This window comes from Labrus bergylta, chromosome 11, assembly GCF_963930695.1.
Source record: "Labrus bergylta chromosome 11, fLabBer1.1, whole genome shotgun sequence".
NCBI lineage: Eukaryota > Metazoa > Chordata > Actinopteri > Labriformes > Labridae > Labrus > Labrus bergylta.
This window is the reverse complement of record NC_089205.1, coordinates 14,515,237-14,541,509: the sequence shown is the minus strand read 5'-3', so window position 1 is coordinate 14,541,509 and position 26,273 is coordinate 14,515,237. Positions and strand designations below refer to the sequence as shown.

Sequence of the window (26,273 nt, the reverse complement as noted above, 5' to 3'; positions counted from 1 at the left end):
TAATCACTTTGCATGTGTTGTGTCTGTATACTGAGCTCAGACAGGATGCCTCCACACCTATTCAAAGTCACACCCATGAAAAAATAACAGCTTTATACTTCAGGTAGAGACCTCCAGGAGAGAAAGTGTGTGAGTGTGTGTGTGTGTGTGGCTACAAATGAATGACATAGCCAAAGAAAGTCAGAATGCCTAGTCACACAGACTTATTAACTTCCCACTGCTTTGTATTATGACAGTCGAACATCATGAGTGGCTGCTGTGTAGATGTTCGTAATAATTCGACTTGTATTTTAAATTATACTCTTATACTCTGAATTTATCATCTTATGTACGTTTATAAACTGAGAATAGATTCTTGCTCAGCGCCCAATCAGTTAACCTGTGTAATACAGTTATACAACAATCCAGAAAGAGGCTTCCAATGTTTAGACACTGTTGAGAAAAGGCAGCATCCCAGACACCACACACCCAATCTATGTTTAGGTGAGCTGTTTATAATATCCCGCTCTATGACTATAATCCTTGCGCAGAGACGATCAATATTGAATGAAATAAATAAATGAAAAACAGACACACACACACATTCAGCAGGCCTGACATCCCTTAATGTCATTTGCTTTAGATTTATTTGATCAGACTAATAACATCCTCTGATGTTTGTTTAACACTGCTCAGCCTTGAATGGCCTTTGTATTTCCAAACTGATCCCAAATGCACTCTGAAAGAAACCGTAACAGTTCTGATCACAGTGCCTCATAAAAACAAAAGGGACGCACACATGCACCTTTGGTGTTATTAATACGAACCCATGAGAACAAGACAACTGTAAAAGACAACAAAAGTTGCTGTTTTGAAAGAGGTTTTGCCTTAAACCGCATCGACCTCCCATTGTTATAGTTAATATTCAGTAAATTATATCTCTGATATCTGATAAAGAGAAGAACAATTTCCGATCACTCACATCTTTTTTCTTGCTACATCAAACCTCACTTGTTGAAAAATCATACACGACAAAGTCAAAGACTCCATGCAACATCAGAGGAGTTAGCATGCCATCCTTGCACTTGCAGACACAGCAATGAAATAAGCAAAAAAAAAAATGTGGACTCACCACTCTGGGTTTGGTCCTCTGTGGTGAAGCTGTGGATGCAGTGTCCTCCATGCTCTTCGTCTGTGGTCCAGCTTTTGTAATTCCACTGGTGCTGGACTCACTGTGCCCTTCTGAAGCTGACACCAATCTTTCAGCCCCATCCCTGGCCGCTGGAGGAGGCCCTTGGCCCTCAGTGTCCCCCTCAGCTGTGCTCAGATCCAGAATATATTTCTGGGTCACATCCTCCAGTGATGGGGTCTCATCTCCTGGAGGCTTGGTTAAGATGGGAATCTCTGTAGTGGGTCCAACAGCGAGACAGTCTGCTTCCCTCAGTGCTTGAAGTTGAGGAGGTGGGGAGATTGGTATGAATGTGGTTGGTTCACTCGCATGGCGGACATGCTTGGGTCTGGTTTTAGGTTTGGAATGAAGTAGGGGAGAGGGAAGAGGAGGGGTGAGATCATTTGGGTCGCTTTGATCCTCCTGCTCCTCTGACCCCAGTTCTTGGGGCTCAATTGGGTCCTCATGAGGAAAAAACTGAGCCAGCCTGTTGGGACGCCTTTTTGCAGGCCGACGAACCATTCTAGGGGACAGTACACCAGCTAGCTTGAGGTCAAAGTTCAACTTTTGCAACTCTTTCTCCTCTTCACCCTGGTCTATTACATTATCATCTTCATCATCAAGGTTTTCAGAGTGGATGCTTTCTGATTGGGAACGAACCTTGAATTTGTTGCTGCTGTTTGTATGGTGATATGGCTGAGTCAGCAATGCTGACTGAGGTTTGACTTCTGGCTCCCACAGTTCCTCTCTCTGCTCACTCAGGATGGGCTCACTGCTGGATGGTGGGATCTGGCCAGGTTGATCCAGTTCACTGATTGGCTGTGTGCTTCTGGTTGGATTTTTGAATTCGGGGTCATGCTGAGAGAGCAAAGGGGCAACACTACGGCGACTGGGGTCACTGAATGATTTCTTCTTCGGGGCTTTGCCATTGCCGTGATCATCTGTCATCAGTTTGTCCATTGCACCTGGCTCAGCCACAATGCTCCTTATCACCCCACTGTAGTCACCGACGATATCATCACGGAGCCCAACATCGCTGTAAACAGACAAGTCGCTGGCCACACTTCCTTTATATTCTGATGAAGCCACCACAGCAGAGGCCTCTGAAGCACTTCCCCCTTTGACTGACAGTGATCCTAACAGGTTGCTGTCTACAGAGGAAAAGTTGTTCCCATCTTCTGCCAAGGAACAGCGCCGCTGAGGCATGGGGTCACTGAGGGAGCGGTAGACCGTGGACTCTCCATTTCCACCAGCTGCTGCTGTTGTTGATTCTGCATTACTGCCATTACTGGAATCAGAGCCCGTGTTGTTATTACCAGAGAGAGAGAACTTGCGTCTTCGGCGGATAGCACTTGGGGTTGCAGGGGAATCAAGAGCTCCCCCTGCGGCGCCCGCTGACCTCTGTGACACAGCGCTGGGAGCGTTGATCTCTTCGCTTGTAGAGTTCACATTGTCACTGTCACTCTCAACAATCAGGGCAGGAATCGGCAAGGAGGGAGGTACACTGACTTCATTTGGACCATTTTTACAATGCATGTCATTCTCTGTCATTTCTTCTTTTTCCTTCTTAAATCCTTCTGCCTCATGGAGAGCTGACTGCTTCCATATGGTGACTGGCTGCCCTAGCACATCCTTAGCAACCTGTGACCCCATATTAACTCCTGCTGACCCCAGGAATGACCTCTCAGTAGGGTCATTGGGGCCTGTCTCTGGCTCTGTTACAATTCCTTCATCTGTTAAACTAGACTCATGGCCTGAGAGCTCATCCACAGAGTGGTCGTAGAACATGTTTTCCTCTGATTCACCCTTTGGTAAGGCTCTCTCCGTCTCTGTGTTCTGTCTCTTTGCCTTCTCTCTATACTCTGTGCCTCTGTTGTTTAACTTCTCCAACTGCACACTTTGTCCATCCCTCTCGCTCCTCTCCCTGTTCTCTCTCTCCCTCTCATGTTTATCCCTGTCTTTTGTGATTTTGAATTCAGCCCCTTGATCTTTCCTTGCCTCATCCTGAATGCTCTCTCCTGATGTCTCCTTCTCATTTGTTTTCTTCACCTGAAAAACATCATCCTTCAAATAAATGTCAGCTTTCCTTGCAGCTTCATCGTTTTCATCTTCTCTAGAACTCATCTGGCAGATATCTCGAATGACCTGCCTGGCCTCCATCACATATTTCTCCTGTAGTGGAGGAATAACTTCCTCTTCATCATCATCAAATCCAAAGTCCCTCATCTTTTGCCCTCTCCCAGTCCTAAAATCACCCCCATCACTTTCTACTTCCCTTTCTGACACAGACGACCCCCTCCCTCCATCCCTCTCTCCATCCAGGTCAAGCTGCTGGTCAGAGAAGCTCCTCTTTGTGGGGCCACCAGTCAAGGAACCCTTCCCGGATGTTATGGGTTTGTCAGGATAAGTGAAGGATTTTGCACGCCGCAGAGTGGCAGTGAGGTCTTTCAGGGATGGACGTTGGCCAGAAGGTAGAACGGTACCGCCATGAGTCCTAGACCCCATCCTGTACACCGATGACCCCTCCATGACCCCCGATTTGTCGCCACTCGTTTTCCTTACCTTAAGCTCTGACAGATCAGATTTCAGGAAACTTAGCAGTGACATAGTTTCTGATGTGATATCTGGGTTGGACATGTGGATTTGGTTATTACCTTTTTCATCTACTATACCCCCATCTGTTGTCCTCTTTAATTCCACGCTCTCTCCAACTCTTACCCCTGCAGATACGACACTATCTCTGCCAAGCACACTAGATAAGGGTGTGACAATCTTGGGTCGCCCCCGCAAAGGGGTTCGGGAAAAGTTATCCCCATGGCCAAAGCTTGGGGAGCGATACATAGTGAAATTCCCATGGTAGGTTTTACTCAGCATGGATGAGGATGCAGTCCTGCTCGTGCCTCCTCCTGTCACACCCATATTTACCATCATATTTGATGCGGGGTTGGTGCTGCTGGTCTGGTCCTCCTCCTTCAGTGTCTCAGTGCTGGAGTATCTGCTGCTACATCGTGAACCAGCAGGGCTAGACGCAAATGGGAGGATATTGACCTTTGACACTCGTGATACACCAGGAAGTGTCTTGCAAGTTGGTGACATGATGCGCTCCCATTGCTGCACCCTGGCTCTGTTACTGGGACTGCTGGGTAGTCTTGCAGAGTGGCTCCGAGACACTGTTGCCATCGATTCTCCTCCAGTGTTTTGCTGATGGCGCCTCTGTAAGTGCTCCATTGTCAAGGCTGTGTCACTGTCACTGTCTTCTGATTCGCCATCATGATCATCATAATCATCATGGCTTGTTGCGAGAGCGCCAATGACCTTCTTCTTCTTTCTCAGAGAGCGGCGACGCACTGCCTCTCGACTGTGGGGGCCTAAAGAACCAGGACTGTCCTCCTCGCTGCCTGAAGACCTACCAATGCCCTTTGCACCCCACCAGCCATTTTTTGTGCGGGATAAATAGCTGCCTCCTCGCTCTGTGGCACCCCTTTCTCCTGGTCTGCAGGAGATGGAAGGAACCAGGCCAGAAGGACCACTCCAACTGCCCCCTCCACCTCCTCTTCTTCTCCTGGTGTGCTCTTCCTCTTCGTCTCCAGAGCTGAACCTCCAGCGGGAGCTGAGAGGAGAGACAACTCTTGTTGGGGCTCTTAGCTCAGTGGAGGGAGCTACAGTAAAGGAGGAGGTAATGGCTTTATCTGAAGCTGGAGCAGAAGAGGGGGGGGAGGAGGAGGAGGTGGTGGGGGCTGGCGCTCTAGAGGAGCTATGTGAGGAATGTAAACTATCCCTGGGCAGCCCGACCCCCTGTCTATCCTTTCTCTCCCTCACTGTCGGCTGCTGACGAGAGGAGGAGCAGGAGGAGGTGTCCAAGCTCAGGGATCGACTCAAAGACGAAGTAGCAGGGGGCTGAAGGTCAGGGCCGGGGTCAGATGTCAAAACTGTTGTCCTGTGGGTCTCATGGGCAGCCTCTGATTCAGTGCTGGGACTATGAGATCTGTATGGAGTTGGTCTAATCCTTTGGTAGTGGCAACCCCCCGAGCAATTGTGACTGCTACTGTTGCTCCTGCTGCTAGGAAAAGTATTTTTTACACTAACTGTTTCCTTTTTCAAACGCTGTGTCTCTATGTCCACTTCTTCATCATTTGAGAAATGCTGCTGGTCAGTTTTGGCATAAAAGTCCATATCGTGACACAAAGCTTGTTTAGCAGCACTGTTTTCTTTGCTTTGTGCCCCCACTATGCATTTTTCATGCAAAGACAGGGTACTGGCTTCATTGGCAGAGCTGCAAGGTGAGAGTTTGTCACCTCTATCCGAGAGAGCAGCGCTCTCACTGGGGCTGAGCTGTTGTAGAGAGCCTCTGTCTGCAGCTTTTAAATTCACACAAGTGTCAGTCTTGCACCGCTGCTTAGATGTGCTTTGTCTCTCATCAAATATTTGCCTGATTTTGGTGACACTGGGCCACTTGTCTGAGTGCAGGGGAACAAAATCACTATGGTGTGTAGAAAGATAACTTCTGTGAGATTTACAGGGTGGAGGAGCCCCTCTGATAATAAACTCCTCTACCTCATCTGTAGTCAAACTCTTTTTACAATCAGAGGGACATGGATTGATCTGTGAATAGTCTCTCTTACCAGAGTTGCTGCTGCTGTCCGATGATAAACGTGTAAAAATCCGCTTCTCCCTTTTCTTCTCTGTGTCCGAGCCTGACACAGAGTCTGTGCCGGAGAGAAACCTTTGCACCTTATTGTCTGAAGGGAAATCTTTAGTAGAAGTAGTGTCACTATCCCGGAAACACACACCACTGATTTCCTCGTTCCACGATAAACGAGATGGAGACGGGTCGGTGTAGCCCCTGTCCCGGGGAAGAGTGCTGCTCCCCCGCGTCACTGCTGCGCCGTCTCCCGGTGAGGCTCTGGGCGTCCTGGAGGAGCTTTTGAATTTCTCAGTGAGCTGGCGGATGGATGGAGAAATAGAAGAGAGAGGAGTGGAGGAGCCTCGCTTGGAATCTGCGGTTGGGAGGCTGGCGGTGGTGGCAGTGATTTTGGAAACTTTTCTTGACACACTGACATTACGCGTCGCCAAGGATTGTTCTGCTTTGCTGGGCTCCGGGGGAAGGGCGACGCCAGCTGCCTCCAAATCCTCTGATTTGTGCCGCTGGTTTTCACTCCTGTTAGTGCTCCAGGACCCCAACTTTTTAAAAGAAACACTGCGATAGACGGCTGCATTCTTCTTCTTCTTCTCTCTTTCTGCCATTGTTCATGTCTGTCTTGCTTTGATTTCAAAGGAACATTTTAACCTCACGCGTACAACAGATCCAAGCACCTTTTGGGGTTGTGGTCCATTCTCCCTGCACGCTAACGACATGAAACCCCAGCGACAATCAGTTGTTGTAAACTAAATTGTTGGCAAAGCATCAAACCGCAACGGTGTGTCAAGTGATTAAAAGTTCAGTGAGAAAGTTAGGCGCTACTGTGTTTCAGAACTTACATTGTTGTCGATTCCAGGAAACCGCATCCGTACTCGGAGGAAAAGCGAAACAACTTTTAGGGGGGCTAAATCTTTCCCAACCTGTTCACAAACACAAACTTTTCCATTGTTATCCTCTGTTATTTCCAAAAAAAGTCTGCCCAGGTGAGCACGCCTGCACAGGCCCGACACATCATCCCCTGCTAATTCCCAAACAGTTAGTGGATTCCTTATTTTGGCATGATTTGGTTTTCCGTGACTTATGTTGTTTTTTTGCATGTTAATGTCTGAGATAGGGCAGAGGGGGGTGGGCGGGACTAGGGGGCTGACATGGCCCCCTCGGGAATTGAGAGGAAAAAGCTTCTTTTTTGATAGCAGAAGACAGATACTGTGTATAAACTGGGTGTAATTATAGCCCGTTCCCTCGTGAAAAAGGACAGTTGCACTGTAGGGAGTTTAAGACAGAAAACTGCACATTTAAAGAAAAAAAAAAGTTTTCAAACTGCAGCAGTGTCTCAAAAACCCAAATATCTCCCATATAAACACTTGACAACACACATTGGATTTGTAATTTACAGTAGCCTAACGTGTACAATTCTTTTTTTTCTTTTCTGTTTTTCCTTTAGAGGTAAATTGTCATATAGTAAGGCAGAAAATAGGCCAACACTTTAATTTAACATTGGGAGCTCAAATTCAGCATTAGCTCGATTTCCCACAGTGTCGTGGAGGTGTGATAGTGAACAGGGGTGTCAGCATTCTGGGGGGAGAAGAGAAAAAAAAAAGTGTTCACTCATAGACAATAACCCCTCTGTGGTGCTTCCCATGTGGCTGTCTGGTTAACAGGTCCTTTTGTTCCAGGCAGGAACCCTGAGCTTCAGAGGAGATGTTGACTGCAGCGCCCTCTATAGTCTGACCTGTGCAATGTCAGGTCAATGCTGACATACTGTATAATCATCTTAGAACAAGTCAAATCCTCTTCTGAAAGAGTTGAGATGCTACATGAACTTGTCTGCAGGTTTTTGTATTTTAAAAATGTCCCCCTTAATCAAAAGCTGTTGCAGGTAAAAGTCATGTAATCCATCCATCCATGCATTATCTATACCACCTTTTCCGTTTTGGGGTCGCAGGGGGCCGGAGCTGATCCCAGCTGTCATTGGGCGAGAGGTAGGGTACACCCTGGACTGTTTGCCAGTCAATCACAGGGTTGATATATAGAGACAGACAACAAGTCATGTAATGTAATCATCAGACATATAATATGAATCATAAAAAGTAATGATAAGGTGTGAATCTTTATAGTGGAGTCTAAAAGCATTGTGTTGCTTTAGAGGTCTGTTATCTTCTAATTGGCCTCCCGTCTTAAAATTGGACTTAGCCACCTTAACCAATATGGTTCACTTTGCATTGTGAAGAGGACAGTGTAGAACAATATCCAGTAGAAAAGAAATCAAGTTAGGCTTGTGTGACCTTTTTAATGGTTAGTTTTACTTACAGACAACATTCAAAGAATTTCACAAGATAAGTCAAGAAGGCAGCTTTGTCAGAGAAAAAATATATAGCCTATATTAAAATGATTCTATGTAACAAAAATAAAATTATACTTCAGATACTACTCTATTATATGGTTTTACAAAAATAAGACTTCTTCAAAATAACACTGACTAAAAATGCATTGGCACAGTGCAGAGACATCTTTTTAAACACACACACTTTTCATTTCAGACCCTCATCACAAATATTTGACAAAGTAGTTACTCTCACACAACATACAGTATACTAGTACATCACTGAATATGCATGCTGTACAGACAAACATATACGTTTCTAACATTTTGAAGCACATGATGTCATCATTTGGTAAAAGAAAAATCCCTTGCATTTGTAAGGCATGAAACTTATATGTTCATAAACCGATAAATATTACATTTCTTCCCTCATGGGTGCAAAACTCAAACAATGTTTGCAAGTTTGAACTACCTGTAAGTGATGTGGTCGTAAAGCTGCCTCGTTGACAGCAGTTTTAAAGTTGCTGGTGAATTTATTTTTCAATCTGAATTAAAGATTACACCAGTCATTTCAGTTTAATTTCACCTCTAAATATCAACACAGAGAGGTTCAGAGTTTCTGGTGTAGTCCATGGATTAGCCTACCTGGCTAAGGCAGATTTAGATTATAATCAGGATTCATTCATGTTAGCAGTGAGAGCATCATCTTATACAAGTCAATACACTGTATGATTTTAAATCTGATCAAATTAGTTGACAGCAACAACGTTAAAAGAACATGATCTCTGCAGTGACCTACATGAACTGTGTACATAAAATGTGTTTCCACTGTTTGTTTGATACACTTCAATATGGCCCCTTGATGTTCAACTCATGAACATTACTGATAACCAAATCATACACTAAGTAGCTCAGTTACCTCATTTTATTCTGTTAAAAATACAAAAAGTAACTTTGAAAGTATTATTCCCTTTAAGTTACACACTGAAGAGACTTAGCATGTATATCCAGTTTGAAGTCATTAAAACGGTTCTAAATAGTAAATAACGAGTGTAATGTAAATCCCCTCTATGAGAGCTCCCTTTTTTAGATATTCACTTTTTCTGTAGTTTATAATTTTTTCATCTCTTATAGCAGAAAGTTCAGTCTTAATTAGACCGAGCCCTAGTTTGTTTGAAATTTTCCTTTAAGCATCTAAGGTACCTGGTGTGGATTTTTAAACATGCATAAATTGTTGTTTCCACAAGGTTTTAAAGGATTTCTTTTGTTTGAAGGACATGTGGAGAAAGCCATGGTGAGATGGCCTCTTTTAGTTTGATATGAGCTGAATAATTAAAGTTTGTTGGCATCAGTGTATCTCTGATTGTAGTAGGTAAGATGTAATCATTGTTGGATCACACATTCACAAACAATTCAAAAGCAAGAACAGAACAGAACCAGAGTGCCAGTGCAGGGGAGTAGCAGTGTGGAGCGTTCATCACCTAGTGGTCAAAACATGCAACAACCAACCTTAAAACTTTTTTACATTGGAACAATGTGTTACATTAAGAGGGAAGAACGGAAGAACAGTATTATATACATTCATCACTTGAACAACTTTTACAGACATTCTTTGACACAGTAATGTTTTCATTTCCACACAGAAGTGCTTCATGCACGTCAAACATGCAGTCATAGACATTTTAAATGTCTTTTGGCATTATACAAGGCTCTGTGCCGCAGTGCATTTTAATGAGATTTCCTTCTCTTTACAATTTTATCACCACCTCCACGTAACACAAAACAAAATTCACCTTTCATTCTTGGTTCTATATTTTGTTTGGTTTAGTTTAGTTTATACTGTAGTTCACAGTGTTTAACATTATATAAAATACATAAACTACACTGTTCACAGTTCAGATTGACAGTAAAATTTCACAGATAACAGAGAATCTGCAGGATGTGAATGTCCTGGTATTCTGCTGCTATAGTCATCATTTACAGTGTAGAAAGGGCAGGAACAGTAGTGCTATGCCATAAAAGTGATTAAATAATAGTGAATAAAATGTCTGAATTTCAAAGAGAAACTTCCATAGCTTAATAAAGCCAATTTACGATTACACACCTCCTTGTTTTCTGACTTTTATCTTTCTTTTATGACTTTTACCTTCCTCATAACAACATTACAATCATTGTGTTTCCTTTCAGGAGGCTTCTTGACATGTCAGTGCCTAAAACCCTTATTGAGACCCTCTCAGGGAGATACAGTTCTTTGACACAGTGAACAGTAGTTATTAAGCGCACAAAGGACTGCAGGTTACCTTAGAACATGCACAGGAAACCTGTTGCAAAACTCTGCAACCATTGCATGTACTATTATGCCACATCATAAGGTCCACTGCTTGTACATCATCAAGTCTTTAAGAAATACTTTGGCAGAATATGAGGTTCTGTTGCCTCACACATTGGTGCCCTTCTCCTTCAGGGTGGTGATTCTGACCATAAACCTCTTGGTGCTCCTGCGGTAGCGAGGCTGAGTGAAGTAAAAAAGGATGGGGTCCAGCAAGCTGTTCATGCTGGCGAACGGCCTGGTGCTCTTATAGACGATGGAGAACAGGTTTCTTGTCTCACACGGGGCACCAGACAGAGTTCGTATCACCAGGTACATGGTCTTTGTGAGGTGAAACGGCAGGAAGCTTATGCAGAAAACTGTAGTCACCAAAATGATCATCCTCACCGCTTTGTCTCGTTTCTCCCCAGTTCCCAAGGTGATACCCTGGTAGGAAACCGGGCGGCAAAGGATGTGGGCCATACGACAGTAGCACACCAACACGACCATAAAAGGCAACAAGAAGCCGAGGCAGGTCAGAGCCATGCCGTAAGGGTAGTAGTCTAGTGATTTATTTGGTGTGCTTAAGTCATAACACACAGTGCGGTTTCTCTGGATTCCTATTGCTGCAAAGTGAAAAGTTGGGGCGCACAGGATGGCGACCACAAGCCAAACCCCTCCACAGATACACCATGCCAGCCTGGATCCACCTTGTTTCAGCCACATGGCGAGAGGATGGCAAATTCCCACGTAGCGGTGCACGCTGATGCAGGTGAGGAAGAGGATGCTGCCATGTAGATTACTTAAAACAGGAAAGTGTAAGACAGAAAATATTGTTCAATCAACTCTTCATTCTTCAGTTTTGCATTTTATTACAATTACATTTGTACTGTATATGGCGGTGTAACCTTGTATCAAACCTCTGCAAAGCAAAGTAAAAAAAATTACAGAAAAGCTGGTGTGCAACTTATTTCAATTCCTCCTGTTCAGCGTCAATGAGCAGTCTACATTTGATAGATGTTTTTTAAAGGAGCTATATGTACGTAACTCTGACGCCTGGCATTTAAAATAGGTACTGCAGTCGAAATTCAAAACATTGAACAGAGCTGTCTCCCTCTGCCCCCTCCTCCCTAGATTGAATGTGCATGCAGGTTGCTACGTAGTGGACACTAAAGCTTCAGTGTTTAACCAGCTCTGCATCGATCATGAAAGAATCTGAGTTCTAACCTCTCCAAATTTTTCAAAAGCATCTCCAATATTTATCCCAGTTTCACCACATGTCTGGTCGTCGAGCTTATTAGAAAAATGCAGAGGCTTGAGGTTGGGTAGAATCAGTTATATCTGAACCAGTTCTCTTGCCTGCTTCCTTCACTGTTGGTTTGCTGTTTACCTAGCAAAACGAGGGGCATCCAAAACGGCAGTATGGCAGTGCCTTAAAACCACCTACCTTCTTTGGTCAAAACAAATACAGATCAGATCAGATATGTCTGATTACAACTACATTAAAGATTATATAAGCTAGTCACATAACAATGTATATTTGGCTGATAACAGCAAGTTAGGGGGTCAGCACCACAGTAAAATGGTGCTGATTAATTCCTTGAATTGGAAGGAGTGAAATTCTTTGTGTAAGCACAGATTTTGTGCAACATAATGACCTCATATACAAGACCAAGAATTTAATGGAGCTCTAAAAAACGCCTAGACTTTCAGCAGAGAAAAGTGCTGTTTGAATCGTATTATTGTACCATGACACCAACATAAAACACCATTCATTTCAAAATACGTCCACAAGAGTGCGCTATTGGTTGTATTATTTATCTTTTAATGCTTCTAACACACGACTATATAAAAAAAGAATTAGTCAATATTCAGAAAAGGATCTCACCTGTAGAACTGAAACCGGACCAGTTTACAGCAAAACTCCCCAAAGGGCCAGTAGTCATGGCTGCCGTAGTTGTAGATGAGCAGGGGAAGGGACAACACGTACAGAAAGTCGGCTATGGCTAAGTTGAGCATGTAGATGTTGTTTTTGGACAGATGTGGTCGAGTCCTCCATATATTCAGTATAACAGCTGCGTTTAGAGGAAGGCCAAGCACAAACACAAAGCTATACACGAGAGGGAGTAAAATACGTTTGAAGTCTTCTTTATAGGTGCAGTGGTGGCCACTCGACCTGCTGATGTTGTCGATGCTGGGGATGAAGCTTTCTGCCGAGTACAGCTCTGTGGTGCGTTCACTGCTGGAGTAGAAGCCCAGAGAGAAAGTTTCAGAGATGAGTGTTTCTGTTGGGAAGGAGTCGACAGAATATGGCATCTTCACACTCTGGAGGAGACACAGGGAGAGACAGGAAGGGGTTCAATATCTAAACAGAAATAAAAACATGAGCAATGAGGTGGACATTCAATCATAAATCTGATTTACAGATTACCAATGTAATTGTGAGCTATCAGCAATGCAGTAACGATATCACCACTCAAAATAGAACTCACATTTTTTATGAATATCTGTGCAAACCACACACATTAAACCATTCTGACCTAAAAGCTTAAAAAGTATTAATCCAACAAGAGAGACAATGCAGATAATCATTTGACTATACATGCCAGTACACACTGAAAAATACTTGTTCTAATATTGTATATTCGTAAAATTCATAATAATAAAGTTGAGACAAAAAGGGGTAGGATTCAATACGTTAGAACTTCTTCCTACTCCTTTTCAGGCATGGCAAATGTAAGAGCGAGTGAAGGACTTATGGCCAATTTTTCTTTTGTTGTGTATTTGCTTTCTACATATTTTTTTACGTGTTCGAAATAAAGACATCATCTCAATTTAAAAAAAAAACTGCTTTAAGTTTGTCAGTTTATACAGTGACACACAGAAATCTTTCTCCACCAGAGGGCAAAAGAGATCCGTTTATGTTTGATTTGGTAACTGGGTAGAGTTTTTTCCTTTTTCAAGTTATGCCGATTGAATGTGTTGAGATTTCTGCCATTGGAAATATTCACTGTGAGCAGCTGGTGTGGCCGGCTCTTCAGCAGAATAAGTAGGTACTACTTTGGTGCTGTGCCAAATTAACAGTACCAAAACAGAAAAATACTTAATTTCCCCTTAAGAGAGTACAAATATATCTAGTTTTTGAGGTCCCATAGCATCACATTATAAATATGTCAAAAGGTAATTCAGGGGAAAACTGAAAACATATTGCTCTCTACACAGTTTTTGTATGAGAATTCACTCTAATCAATGCCTCTTGTTGTTTTACTTCGTGTTTACACCTACAGGTCTCTTACATCATTAAACAATAAAACTGCACGAACACATGGTAGACGTATTTGAGCATTTTGAAAGGTTCCAACATGACATTGCTCCTTTTAAGGGCTACCAAATAAAAAAGACTGTTATCATTTGTTTATCTTAAGAGAGTACTTAATCATTGTACTGGTGTAGTGGAAGAAATGAAAGTAGTCTTATATTAGACCCGTAACTAATAACTGCGCGAGTTGCTATGTCAACGTGTATTAGTAGTTACACTGTTCATAGAAAAACTGCACCAAAACAAATAATCCAGTAATAATAAAATCCATTCCATTGTGATAATTAAATCCTTTCATTACTTGATGACAAGCGGGAAAGCTGGACAGCTGCAAGTGTTGAATAGAAAAACACTGCAGACAGTCTGGTCTCCCACTCAAACCTCACACTAACTGGGACGGGCTGAGATCAATCAACAGTCCTGATTACTGCACCACCATCAGTCATATTTATTCCTTTGATTGCAGCATGTGGGCGGCTAAGTGATTGGCCGCTTTATTCCTTTGTCTGTGACTCACTGCATTTCACAACTCCTGAAAAGAAAAGTCTTGATGTGTGCAGTGTCCTACAACTGCTTTAAGTGTTATCTTTGTTTCTAAATTGTGTTTTCATAGGACTGTGTTGCTTTTACTCCTCTGTGAAGGTGCATGTACACTTTTGATTTGTACACTGATACATGATATTATAATTCCTCAGAGAGTTATTGAAGGAGAGTAGGAAGGGGAGAGGGCCGAGTGCCAGCCGATTGTAAAACATTTCACCCCACTGAACCAACGAACAGGCCAGGAGGGATGACTCATTTACAGCTCAAGTTGGATTTTTTGATTTGTTGAAAAGCCTGTCTAAAGGAAGGTGGTGGGAACAAATCTCTTGGCATTTTTATAGGTCAGTGACGTCATGACAGCCACTCAGTAACAACTCTCTCTGAAAACACTGAACAATCAAAAGTGATGTCTGGTTAACTCCATAAATCCCACTGTCAGATCTTATGACGGTAAGGGAGAGTGGGCAGCCTTCAAGTTTGGGCCTGCGTTTAACAGGACCAACCAATTTTCATCTTAGTTTTTCAGATGGGAAAACATTCATCACAAGACGCTTCGATGTTGCCTGCAAATTCAATGAGTTTTTTTGTGAATTTGTGAATTTCCATCTTTAACAATATTAGTCACACAAAAGAAAGTCCAACCGATTATATCAGAGGTAGTTTTCCATCAGTTTGCTTTTTTGAACTTCTTAACTGTAATGAGATCAATGATATTATAACAGAGCTAAAACAAATCTGCCTGAGTCATGACAGAATTAGTTATAATAATAATATATAATAATATAATATATAATATCCCTTGTTAAAGAGGTAAAAAGATAAATATTGAAACCGCTATTACATATTTTTACGGTGTCCATGATCTCAAACTGGCAAATGTTATTCCACTTTTTAAATCAGGTGATCCAGGATATTTTACAAACTACCGTCCCATTTCAGTTCTTCCATGCTTTTCCAAACTTTTGAACTAGTATATAAACACATCCTTAAACATTTGAACATGTATACTATACTGTATGAACACCAGTATGGACTCCAAAAGAATCCCGATGCCTATAATATGTCCAATATTATTTGCAGATGATACAAATTAGCTTGTCTCAAATAAAAATGTGTCAGTACTTATGAATGAAGTAAACAATGTCATTAAATGTGAAAACATTTAACTTCATGATATTTGCTGGAAAAATTCATTATAACTCTGAATTAGTGAAATTGTAAATGAAGAAATTACTAAAGTAACATCAACAAGATATTTAGGGATCTCAATTGATGAGAAACTTACATGGCAAGATCACATCAGTTTTGTCTGCAGTAAGGTTACACAATCTCTGGGGATTATTAGAAAAAATTGTGTTTTCTTACATTCTTCTTGTATTCCAATATTATTTTATAGCCTAATACATCCATATCTTACTTACTGTAACATTGTATGGGCCAGCACTTTTCACACATATCTTCATAAAATTCTATTGCTGCAGAAACGTTTTGACAGAATGGCAATTTTCTCCAAGTCCTGTGATGCAACCTGATGTACATATTGACAAATCAATAACCTATACTTCCCAATGTGTCATACATCTCGAGGACACTATACAGAGGATCCAAATTATGGAACACACATTTGTATTTACTAAATGAATTTTTGTATTTTTCAAGCTACAAAATTAGACTTAAAAATGCTTTGATGTCAGAAAGATTTGTAGCGAATAGTGAATTGTCCTGATTTTGTTATATTTTCTAAAAACTGTATTTTATTTATGTTTGTTTGTTATTTTCAATTTGTTTGTTTTTTGCTTTGTTATTGTTATTTCATTTCAACTTTGTTTAATCTCTGGAGGTGAGGTTTTGAGATAAGCCCGGAGGGTCTCACCTACACATGTGATTTTTTTTTTTTTTTAGCTTTTACCTGTTTGACTCTTCTTTCAACAATGTGCAAATAAACTAAACTCATCTCAACTAAACCTAAAGGGATTCATGAACTCCAGAGTCTGTGTGTCAGATTTTGGTATCAAGGCAGCTAAACCTCCTGTAACTCTGTACATGCAGAGCAAAGATGATGGCGCTTCATGTTTGTGATAGTGGGACTGCTTTGTGCCTGTTGGTATTCATAATACCTGCATGTATTTAGAGTAAACATGTCAAAGGGTGAGAAGTAACATGAGATCAAAGACATTCTTCATTTACTAAAGATCTTAATGACACACTGGAAAATATCAGTTTACTATAATAGAGAGGAAAATAAAGTATAACATACACAGGAGGATCCTACAAGCCCTAGCAAGGAACTCATGAGTCGACAAAGCAAAAGCAGGAATAAGAGCAGAAATCTGCCAAATGAAACAAGTGCAGCTCCAGTTTCAACATAGAATAAATTAAGCCTCATTAGGAGTAGCACGATACTCGTTTATCACTGGAGGAGGATATCCTTCATGAAAAATGGATGACCTCCTCAGTGCCAGTTTTTTTTAAATTATGATTAAAGGGGCAAATGTCCAGATCTATTTCATTTCATGTGGTAAAGTTACACACATATTTTTAACCCTCACCTAATCTATTTAAATGTACTGCATACTGACAAGTGCATGCTATACATGCACTGCTTACATGTAAACAAAAAGTGCTAAAATATACACTTTTGAACCCTCACTGGAAGAGTTTATCAGGAATTTATTTAAACTGCATAGAAAATTACACTAGACAAAAAACAATTAACAGGGTGCAGATGGCCTAGCGGTTAGGTCACACCCTATGGAGGCAATAGTCCTCCAAGCAAGTGGACTGGGTTCAAGTTCGATCTGCGGCTCCTTTCTTGCATGTCATTTCCTGCTCTCTCTTCCGATTTCCTACTCTATCAACTCTCCCATCAAATAAAGGAAAATCTTTAAGAAAACCCTGTTGAAGATTTTCCCTTAAACACAACAGCACTGTATTATTTTATATGGCCTAAAGCGGTGGTGTCGAAACTTTTTTTTCTTGTGGGCCAAAATTGTCGTGTTAGAATCGCTCGCGGGCCACAGTTTTTTTGTTTTTTTTTAAATATAGTTGAAAAAATAGTAAGGCTTTGTAGATCAGAATCAAAAGGCTCGCTAAAGAAACCCTATAATAAAAGGAAATCAAATATTTTGATTTCTTCATTCTACTTTATTTGTTTTTTTCTCAGAATCAAGCCTGTAACGTGGTTCATTTAGCTCAGGTCATTAAATGGTTAAACAACAGTCTGCTTGTTTGCAAAAACTTTGCATACGTTTTTTTTCTTAGTTTACAAAAAAATGTGGAAAATAGTAAAAGCTGTAGATTTAAAAAAAAAAAAAAAAAACATACATGTTACTGAACATTTTCTATTTTAGGAATATTTGTTCAGCCCTTGTTAACATGAAAAAGAAAAATAAGATAATGTGCCAATCTTAATCGAGGCCTCGAGCCAAAATCTTCTGATTCTTCATTTGAAGTCACGGGCCGCAAAAAATCCCCTCAAGGGCCGCAAATGGGCCTCGGGCCGCACTTTGGACACCCCTGGCTTGTAAAGTATCTATTTAAAGTATTTGTTTGTTATTGCAATCACAGCTTTGAATTTTATATTATAATATTTGAATAACCAGAATTACAAAGATTACAAGATTTACGAGTTTACAAGTAAGGTCTTCATAGGAGATTTACGAAAGGTGCAAATCACAGCTGTTTACGTAATTAGTTTACTCCATCAATGCAGTTAAAAATTTGAACTTTACTCAGGGACAACTTCCAGGAATTGGCCTGGATGTGTCATAGTGGATGTGAAGCAGATACCTACTTCTGCTTTAGGACTTGGTGGAGCTGTGTCTGAACAAGTAGCTGTTTTATGTCTTGCAAACTTCTTGAAAGTTGTCCTTACATCTTCTATTGAACCCTCTGTGTGAGGAAACGGTCTCTGAACCGAGCTGTTACAGGTCCAACAGCTCAGGGGGGAAATCATATCATAAAGTGCAGCATCAGAAAGTTAAAACATTCATTCAGTTATCTGATCAAAGACAAAACTGCACATTCATGGCCTTTCTATGCTGGATCTGCTCATCAACATTAAACCTACAACTCTTCATGCTGTGTGTTCCACCATCCAAAAGGATTCCTGGAGAATGCGGGCATCGATCCCGCTACCTCTCGCATGCTAAGCGAGCGCTCTACCATTTGAGCTAATTCCCCCATGCAGCACAAGGCAAAGCACAAGGCGTTAAGAAGGCCCCACCCCCGACTCAGCCCACAGGAAGCACTACTACAAGAGACGCTCCCTCACTCTGATTTCTGTTTAACCCTTTCTTCCCCCTCACACACACACACACACATGCTTTGACAGGAGAAACACACACTGCAGCACACTCTCTGCCCTCAGGCGTGCAGAAAGGCAGAGCTGAAGGTGACGCAAGATTATTTATAAACCCTGCAACTCAGGGTAAATATACAAGCTTTACCACGCAACATAACCACAGCAGGGTTGTGAATCAAAGTCTACATGGAGGGTTTTAATGATTATTAAGCATGACGATCAGGACTTTTGAACTGTGGATGAAACAGAAAATATGTGAACATATAATCACAGTTTATAGCCACCCATGTGTCTCCCACAGAATGAAAAGTAAAACCAAATGGCCAAATGTTTTTAAATACTGGAAAGTATTTCAAATGACACATTACCCTCAGGGCAAATCAATGGCATATGGCCAACATTAAGTAGTTCCACCGTCAATTACAGGAAGGACATAATACCAGAGAAGAAGTCTTTCCGTGTTTTCTGCATTTGACTGACAGGAAGACCCTTCTCCCCATAGCTGAACATAAAGGTAAGGGAGGTTCTAAAAAACAGAATGGGGATAGAGTCAATCTTTCAAAAGGATAAATATCTTAAAAATAAGCCAGCCAGACACATGATGTGGACAGACAGAAAACCTAATGCCACATGCAACAGATGTAGCCAAAGCTGAGGCATATATTGTGAAAAGGCACATCTCGAGGACCTGAACTTCTGCTTGAATTTAATGGTTCATTTCATACTTAGACCACTAAGTCATCCTCAAACAAACAATTATTAATCATTAACTTTCATTTTTCATTAACACATGTGTACAAAGAAAAGACAAATCTCTAAATCAGTTTATCTATTTTACAAGTTCACACTAGAGCCCGACCGATTAATCAGCCAGCCGATATTAGCATATCAAGTGACTATCATGTCGGCTAGTATCATAGTATTGCACTTTGGCTGTCACCAGTAGAGTATGCTGTATAGATCACAACAATCTATATCTATATCTATATATCTCTACATATCTAAGATAGATCTAAGAAAGATATTGGCCGATATATCTGTATCGGAATTTTTCTCTTCCTAATATCCATATAGATGTCCCAAAAATCCCATCGGTCGGGCCCTGGTTCAGACATTCTGAAATAACATTCGGCACTTATTAGCAACGATGGCCATTCTGTATACTGTACTGTATGCCTGGTGCACTTCAGATATGTTGTCCTTTAAATAATCTTATCTCTAACAGCAGGTAGTGGGGGACTGATAGTATGGTTAATAAAGACTCAAAATGTCTACCGTACACTTACACACAGACACTCTCTGTCTGGGGTTAGGGTTAGGGAGTAATAAACACAGGGCAGCAGATATGAATGACGGTGAGGAGGGAGATGTTGAACTGAGGAGGGAAAGCAGTGACCAATTCATCCCTTGTTACTTTCTAAACAGAAATCTCTCCTTTCCCTGGCCATGCTAATCAATGATCCATGTCTGCATGCTGCTGCTGCTCGCCCCCTGCTCAAACACACACACACATAGGGTACCATACTTGCATACACACTTGGCCTCTGGCTGTAGTGAATATGAAAAGAGGCAAACAAAGCGAAAAAGAAGGGAAACAACAACACATTTAAGACTGCAGACACGTGTGAAAACGGGCTCAATTGCAGCAGTGTTATTAATCTAGAAAAACACATGAATTCACAGGTACAAAAACCAAACCAAAATATTTAGCAAGTTATTTCCAGTCTGCTGAAAGATTAATATAATGTAAAAAAAACAAAACATTTGCACATGGCTGCAGGTGACAAACGCACTCTTTGTCATAGCTTGTAGACAAAGACGTGTTGGTGCCCGTCTTGGTAAGGACTGGAAGTGTGGATTTGATCAGGAATTATGCAGTTGCCACAGACGGGAAGTGAATGCAGCTCTGATGAAACACAGAAACAGAACAGTAGGGCAATGGGCACCAAATATCTAAACGCTGAGACACCGCGAGGTTGCTTTTTGCACAATCATCAGATCAGATTCACTTAAGCACTGTACTCAGGTCAGCTGATTCTGATTTACGATTGTACAGATTATTGTTTTATTTTGATCCAAAGGTATCTGCCCAAAGTAATGGTTATGGTTGAAGTTTGTGTGTGTGGAACAGGTAGTGTACCAGAGTGGCTAATTCTCTACTGTCAACATTTTAAAGGAATGAAATGCCCCTTAATTGCCTTTATGGCCATAAACATCTGTTTCTGACCAATCAGAGCTTAGAAATATTAAAAACTGGGGATGTCATCGTCTTACAAAGCTAGATATCACTCTAGCTATTTCATGAAAAACAGTGATAGAATAATTGAATAACAACAGATGTCATTAACTGCCCTGTGAAAGTTTTTCATGAACATGTGGAAGTTTGAATTTGATGGTAACGTTCTTGAAAATACCCTCCCAAACAAAATCAGCTATTGGGGCGCTGATGGCCTAGTGGTTTGGTTGCACACATGTAGAGGCTATAGTCCTCCAAGCGGGCTGCCCGGGTTTAAATCCAACATGTGGCTCCTTTCCCCCATGTCATTCCCCACTCTTTGTCTATCCCTGACTCAATCCTCCTTCCTATAAATAAAAGGCTGGATGTCAGCATGACCTCAATGACTGGATGAATAACTAACTGAATGAATATCAGGCTGACGTTTTACGTCTTTACTAACCAATTTTGGAATCAAACAGGTGACATTCAACTGACATGGCTAGCATCTTAAATCCACAATGATGTTTTTCTGTAGTTAGACTTCAAACAACCTGGTCAGATGCATCAATCTCACTATTTCAATTTGTCTAGTCTATGTTTTTTTATGACGTAGTTAACTAGATTTGCAGGATGACAGCTTCATGACTCCAACCATTCAATGTCTTATTGTTTTGGCTTAATCACAGAACATACTACAGATGTTCAGCGTTGATTGAAATGTAGGCAGCAAGTTGAAAATATCTAATTGGGTTTTAAAGCATTCACACATTCACAACATCAGCTACACAAAACCCCTAACTGGGCATGTGGCATTTATTTATTTCTCTCTTAATTCTGTCCTTTCAAATTTTGTTATTTGGAATAAGACAGGCTTTTTGTTCAAGAGATGCCCAAGTATTATCAAACTTCTATCACTGTCTTGACACACGTTTTTGCTGATGAAAAGTCATTGTTATTTTTTGCTTCACCTTGTGTTTTTAGAAAAACATGTTTTGCTGTAAAAGGCTAATCAAAAGCTTAGCAGAGCGGGAGGTGGCAGTTAAACTGAGTCCTGTGGTGACTGTGGTGCAAAGTCAATGCAGAGTCAGTAAAATATCCACTATGCACGTCTGACAGTCTTGGAGAACTGTCTGTAGAGCACTTTGCCCTTTTAACATTGGCTGTCGGTCGGCATGGTTCCCGAGATTTATCTCTGGACCTTCCACATTACATTACCAATTCCAAGGAGCCATTTGGGTGGCATGGCTGGTATGGCTAGATCTCTGCTTTTGATTATTTACGCAGTGAGATAATTCCTGGCACTTAACTATTTCCTGAAAACAAACTCCATTCCTGTTTTTCTCTCTCTACCACTCTACCACTTCCAGGACTCTGCAATGGTTCCTCTGAACAAGTGTAGCATTAGTCTCTTCTTAGTCAGACAGAAAAAAAACAGCCACAGAAGCCTGAGCATGGCCTGGCTGAAAGGAATCTTCACTGAAAACACAACAAGTACGCCAAAATCCCATGGCGAGTTTGCCAGGTCTTTACACATGACAGCCCATCCACATAGTTCTTGGTTATTGCTTCTGTGATGTGACAACTTGTTTACACAGGAGTTATGAATACTGCTCAATACTATGAATATAACATTGAAAACAGTGACAAATTAAGTTGTCAAATATATTCTTATTGCAGTTTTTCACTCAGAAATGTCCCCATGGTGACCTTGACAGCAGAGATGATTCTACAATTCACTTAGCAAATGATTTTATCCAAAGCGGCGTACATCAGAGAGCAAGTACAACACAAGCAAGGATCTGATCGGAGTGATCGGACACAGGCGCTGACAGGAAGTGCACAGAGGCAGAGCACAACATCGACAGCTGTTCTTGAGAGCTCTAATCAGCATTAAACCATCCTAAATATTGTTGTTATCAAACAAAACCATCATCATCATTTTCAAAACCATCATTGTCATCATCAATATCATTAAGTGCGTAGGTTCATGAAAGAGCTGGGTCTTTAACTTTTTCTTAAAGGTGCAAAGGGACTCTGCAGATCTGCAGATGATGTATACTAAACTCTGAAGGGTAGGAGTTATTTGCCAAAGTATAGAGTTGAAAACAAATTAATTAGCTGCCAACAACTTAATAACAATTTATCTTTTCATTTTGTATCATTATTTACCATTATTTACATGCCTGCTTTTTTTCCCTCACACATCAGGATCATCTGGATGAAATACCGTAAACATGTTGGACTGCTGTGATCAAGGTTCAAAGTATCATTACGAAATCTCTAGGGAATCTGTTTTCAGTGCTAATCGATTAACAAGCTACTGAAAAGACAACAGATTAGGGCTGGGCGATATATCGAGTTTTTAAGATATATTGATATATTTTCAATCCAGATATAGGGTAGGACAATATCGTCAATATCGATATAGTTCATGTTGCATTAAAATAACTTTATACGTTTCTTCTGTGGAGCTGCCAGTTCACCTATTTCTCATCTCACTGTCCCTCTTCACCCTGCTCCTCTCTCTCTCTCTCTCTCTCTCTGAGCCAAACTCAACAAACTAAATGGATAACAAAACACAGAACTGTGTTTATTTTGTTATGCAGAAAATTTATTAATTTCACAAACAGGTAGTTTGTTTTCATGTACATGTTGAACTTGTGCAACTGACTGTTAATAAAAGGCATATCAATATATATCGAGTATCGCCATTCAGTGAAAAAATATCAAGATATGAGTTTTGGTCCATATCGCCCAGCCCTACAACAGATAGTGAAAAACCTAGGTAATGTTAATTAGGACGTGGAGAATGCTAGCCATAGCTGCTGTCTGGTATCCAATTGGTCATCAAATATGTTGTTTAACTCTAACATATGGTCCGTCCAGATTTCTCCCTTCCTATTAATTCACTGCTTAAGAGTGAAGCTATAAATATGGTTTTGTAGATGGCCTACTTTGATGACTTGCAACCTGTAAAAAAATAAGTAAACACACACACACACACACACACACACACACACACACACACACACACACACACACACACACACACACACCACACATTTGTATACAATAAAGTGACTCTTGCCACATCTTAGCAGTTTGGCTTCAAGTGCATTATGTCTATGGGATGACTGAGAAGATTTATCTTGCCTCGCTTGTATTTCTACCGAAGAGCAAAACAAATTCCATCTGTTGGCTTTAGTTCAAATAAAATTGCATTTCAGTAGAGCTATTGACAATGCTTATTTATGGACTTTAAATTTAAAAACATACAACAAGCTGATAGGAGATTCATATTCACTTCTCTATAATCCCCCAACCCCCTGGAATCTTCTTCGTACTTATGTACAATCTGCTCTTTCCACCCCTGGTATAACTTTAATGTCCTCTGACATTAAACTATCAATGTAAACCCAGAGGTCTGAAAAACTGAAATGGATATTTGCTCAGGTTGCATGATATAATAATCATTTCAGTTTTTTGTGTTTTTAATGTTAAGTTTATCGTTGTGTTGTTACTTTGTTGTTTTTATCTCTGCTCTGTAAGGTGACCTTGAGAGTTTTGAAAGGCGTCTTTAAATAAGATGTATTATTATTATTATTATTATTATATCCATGTTTTAGAACAAACCACGTATCCAACACAATGTCAGGCCATTTAAACACTTGTTTTCTAGCGCAATATACAAATAGGTCTAATTAAATGTGCTCTAAAGACTCTTACAGTGGTCAAGATTTGTGGGGGGAGGACTAAGGGCTTTTTTTGGATCAGTGATGTCAAAGTAATGCATTTTATTACAATGTTAAAATGTAGAACCACTTTATGGGAGAAGTGGTATTTTCCCAGGGTGATTTAATGGCCTCGTTTTTGTGGTTTGTAACTTCACATAAACGTTATAAATGTTTGGCTTCACTGCATTGTGACGCTCTGCAAATAACACACAATACATTCCCTGAAAGATGCTGTCAAAAATCACAACACCTGGGGGTCTGCTTAGTGAAGCTTTGATGCCTGAGGCAGGACACTGTGCAGCTTGAGGGCAACATCAGCATCTGCTTTGAGTACATTGTGAAAACTAACGAGATACAATTTGATGTGGTTTGTGTGGGAACAAAAATCACTAGGGAGTAAGCCGGGAGAAGCTGTAACAAAAACCTGATGTGATCAGGACTAGTTCTAATTGAAACCGATAACTTCCTCACCACTGCACACAGGACATACATCTTGCTGCACCATAGCAGACACAAATGCTGTTTCTTGGTATGGTATTAAAGTAAGTTAAAATCCTTCTGTTTTATATTGACAGTTCATTTCGGCCACTGCATGTTTATGAACTGTCCCAACACATAAGCCTACCACTGGAGCTGTTTTGACATGCATAGGTGTTATGATAAGATTGGTAGAGCAACTAAGTCTATGCCCTCATGAGAAATACTGTTCGTTTAGAGCCAATATAGTTAGGCTACTAGATATTTTGCATTCCTGAAGGTTAGGTTAGAAAAAACTATGTAAAACTGTTAAGAAATTCAACTTACCCACAATGATAGCAAAAGAAAGTGCAACATCAACAGGTTTATGATGAAGCCATGGCAGATGACTCGTCCTGCTCCGTTCCCTCTTCTCTGCAACTACAATGTCCGTGGAGGGAAAAGATAGAAGAGAAACTGCAGAGAAGCCACTATAAACACACTCAAAGCATAACAGCATAAACAAGTGTGGTTAAAAGTCGATGCCTCCCTGACCCAGTGCGGACTTTAGTGCTGCTACGAGCGGCTTCGCACACTGCTGCTGCTGCTGAACCTGAGCGAGCGCTTCACAAGGCACGCGCATGCGCACAGGCAATGAGTCTTGAAACTGAAAAGTAGGGCACAGAATGAGAACCATTAAATGTGAGACGCCTTTTGCGCTGTTGTGCAGTTTTTCTAACCTGCCATGTCGAACTTTTTTGTTAGCCTTTTTGTCAGATAAACCTAGGTCATTTTAAAGACTTCCTTTTGACCGGCCCGTCAGCTAGCAGGTGCATTTTTTTTTAGCAGGACTTCAAACATAGTTCCGGTCAACAGTTCAACTCGCTCACTGTTCATATCAAGGCGCTTACTGATAGAGCGTGAAACAAGCCTAATAAAATATTTGAAACGTGTTTTTAATTACCTTGGAAAGTTTCCAACTTTTAAACAGGGCCATACCTAGGATTTAAATAGGCTATTATTGAGGTCATGAGATAAAGTTCTCACCCCCAGCACACTTTTGTTTAAGCACAACTTTCTTGTATGGAGCACCTCTTGTCATAATCATTCAGTTCATCAGCATGCATGTCCAAAGTGACCTAAAAACAACCTTTTGAAAATGTTTTCAAATAATAAATGTGAGACTATGACTGACTTTAAGTAAGTATGACAGGTATGGGCGTCTCTTAAATTACACAGAATGCCAACGTCAATGGTTGCTGCTCAGTAATATAAAACTATTT

The 26,273-nt window shown here is 40.9% G+C and overlaps 2 protein-coding genes and 1 non-coding gene across 4 annotated transcripts in view; all 3 read right to left on the bottom strand.

The window, feature by feature from the left end:
• The window catches only part of LOC109988472 (rho guanine nucleotide exchange factor 17), a 64,411-nt gene extending 58,020 nt beyond the window's left edge, over nucleotides 1-6,391 (bottom strand). The window contains exon 1 of the mRNA XM_020639972.2: nucleotides 1,112-6,391. Coding sequence (XP_020495628.1) covers nucleotides 1,112-6,391 — 5,280 coding nt within the window. The remainder of the gene's footprint in view (nucleotides 1-1,111) is intronic.
• A 1,665-nt stretch (nucleotides 6,392-8,056) lies between these two features.
• On the bottom strand, nucleotides 8,057-25,641 carry LOC109988488 (P2Y purinoceptor 3). Of its 2 annotated transcripts, none has more exons than XM_065959975.1 (3): nucleotides 25,343-25,641; nucleotides 12,306-12,742; nucleotides 8,057-11,219 (listed from the first exon to the last, which is right to left on the bottom strand). In XM_065959975.1, exons 1-3 carry the CDS (start codon nucleotides 25,508-25,510, stop codon nucleotides 10,547-10,549), a joined length of 1,278 nt encoding a protein of 425 aa, XP_065816047.1. In that variant the 5' UTR covers nucleotides 25,511-25,641; the 3' UTR covers nucleotides 8,057-10,546. The 2 variants fall into 2 exon arrangements, with proteins under 2 accessions (XP_065816047.1, XP_020495657.1); XM_020640001.3 differs by having other exon boundaries at nucleotides 25,339-25,638.
• trnaa-agc (transfer RNA alanine (anticodon AGC)) lies at nucleotides 18,389-18,461 on the bottom strand. Its single transcript has one exon. It is a non-coding gene; the product is annotated as a tRNA-Ala (tRNA).
• Nucleotides 25,642-26,273: the final 632 nt, after the last annotated feature.

Excerpts from the sequence above, each read along its gene's own strand:
- LOC109988488 (XM_065959975.1), bottom strand. The coding sequence starts at position 25,510 with ATGCTGTTATGCTTTGAGTGTGTTTATAGTGGCTTCTCTGCAGTTTCT. Across the intron at positions 12,743-25,342 it reads CACTTTCTTTTGCTATCATT|AGTGTGAAGATGCCATATTC; the intron begins GTGGGTAAGTTG and ends TGTCTCCTCCAG. Across the intron at positions 11,220-12,305 it reads GTCCGGTTTCAGTTCTACAG|TAATCTACATGGCAGCATCC; the intron begins GTGAGATCCTTT and ends TCCTGTTTTAAG.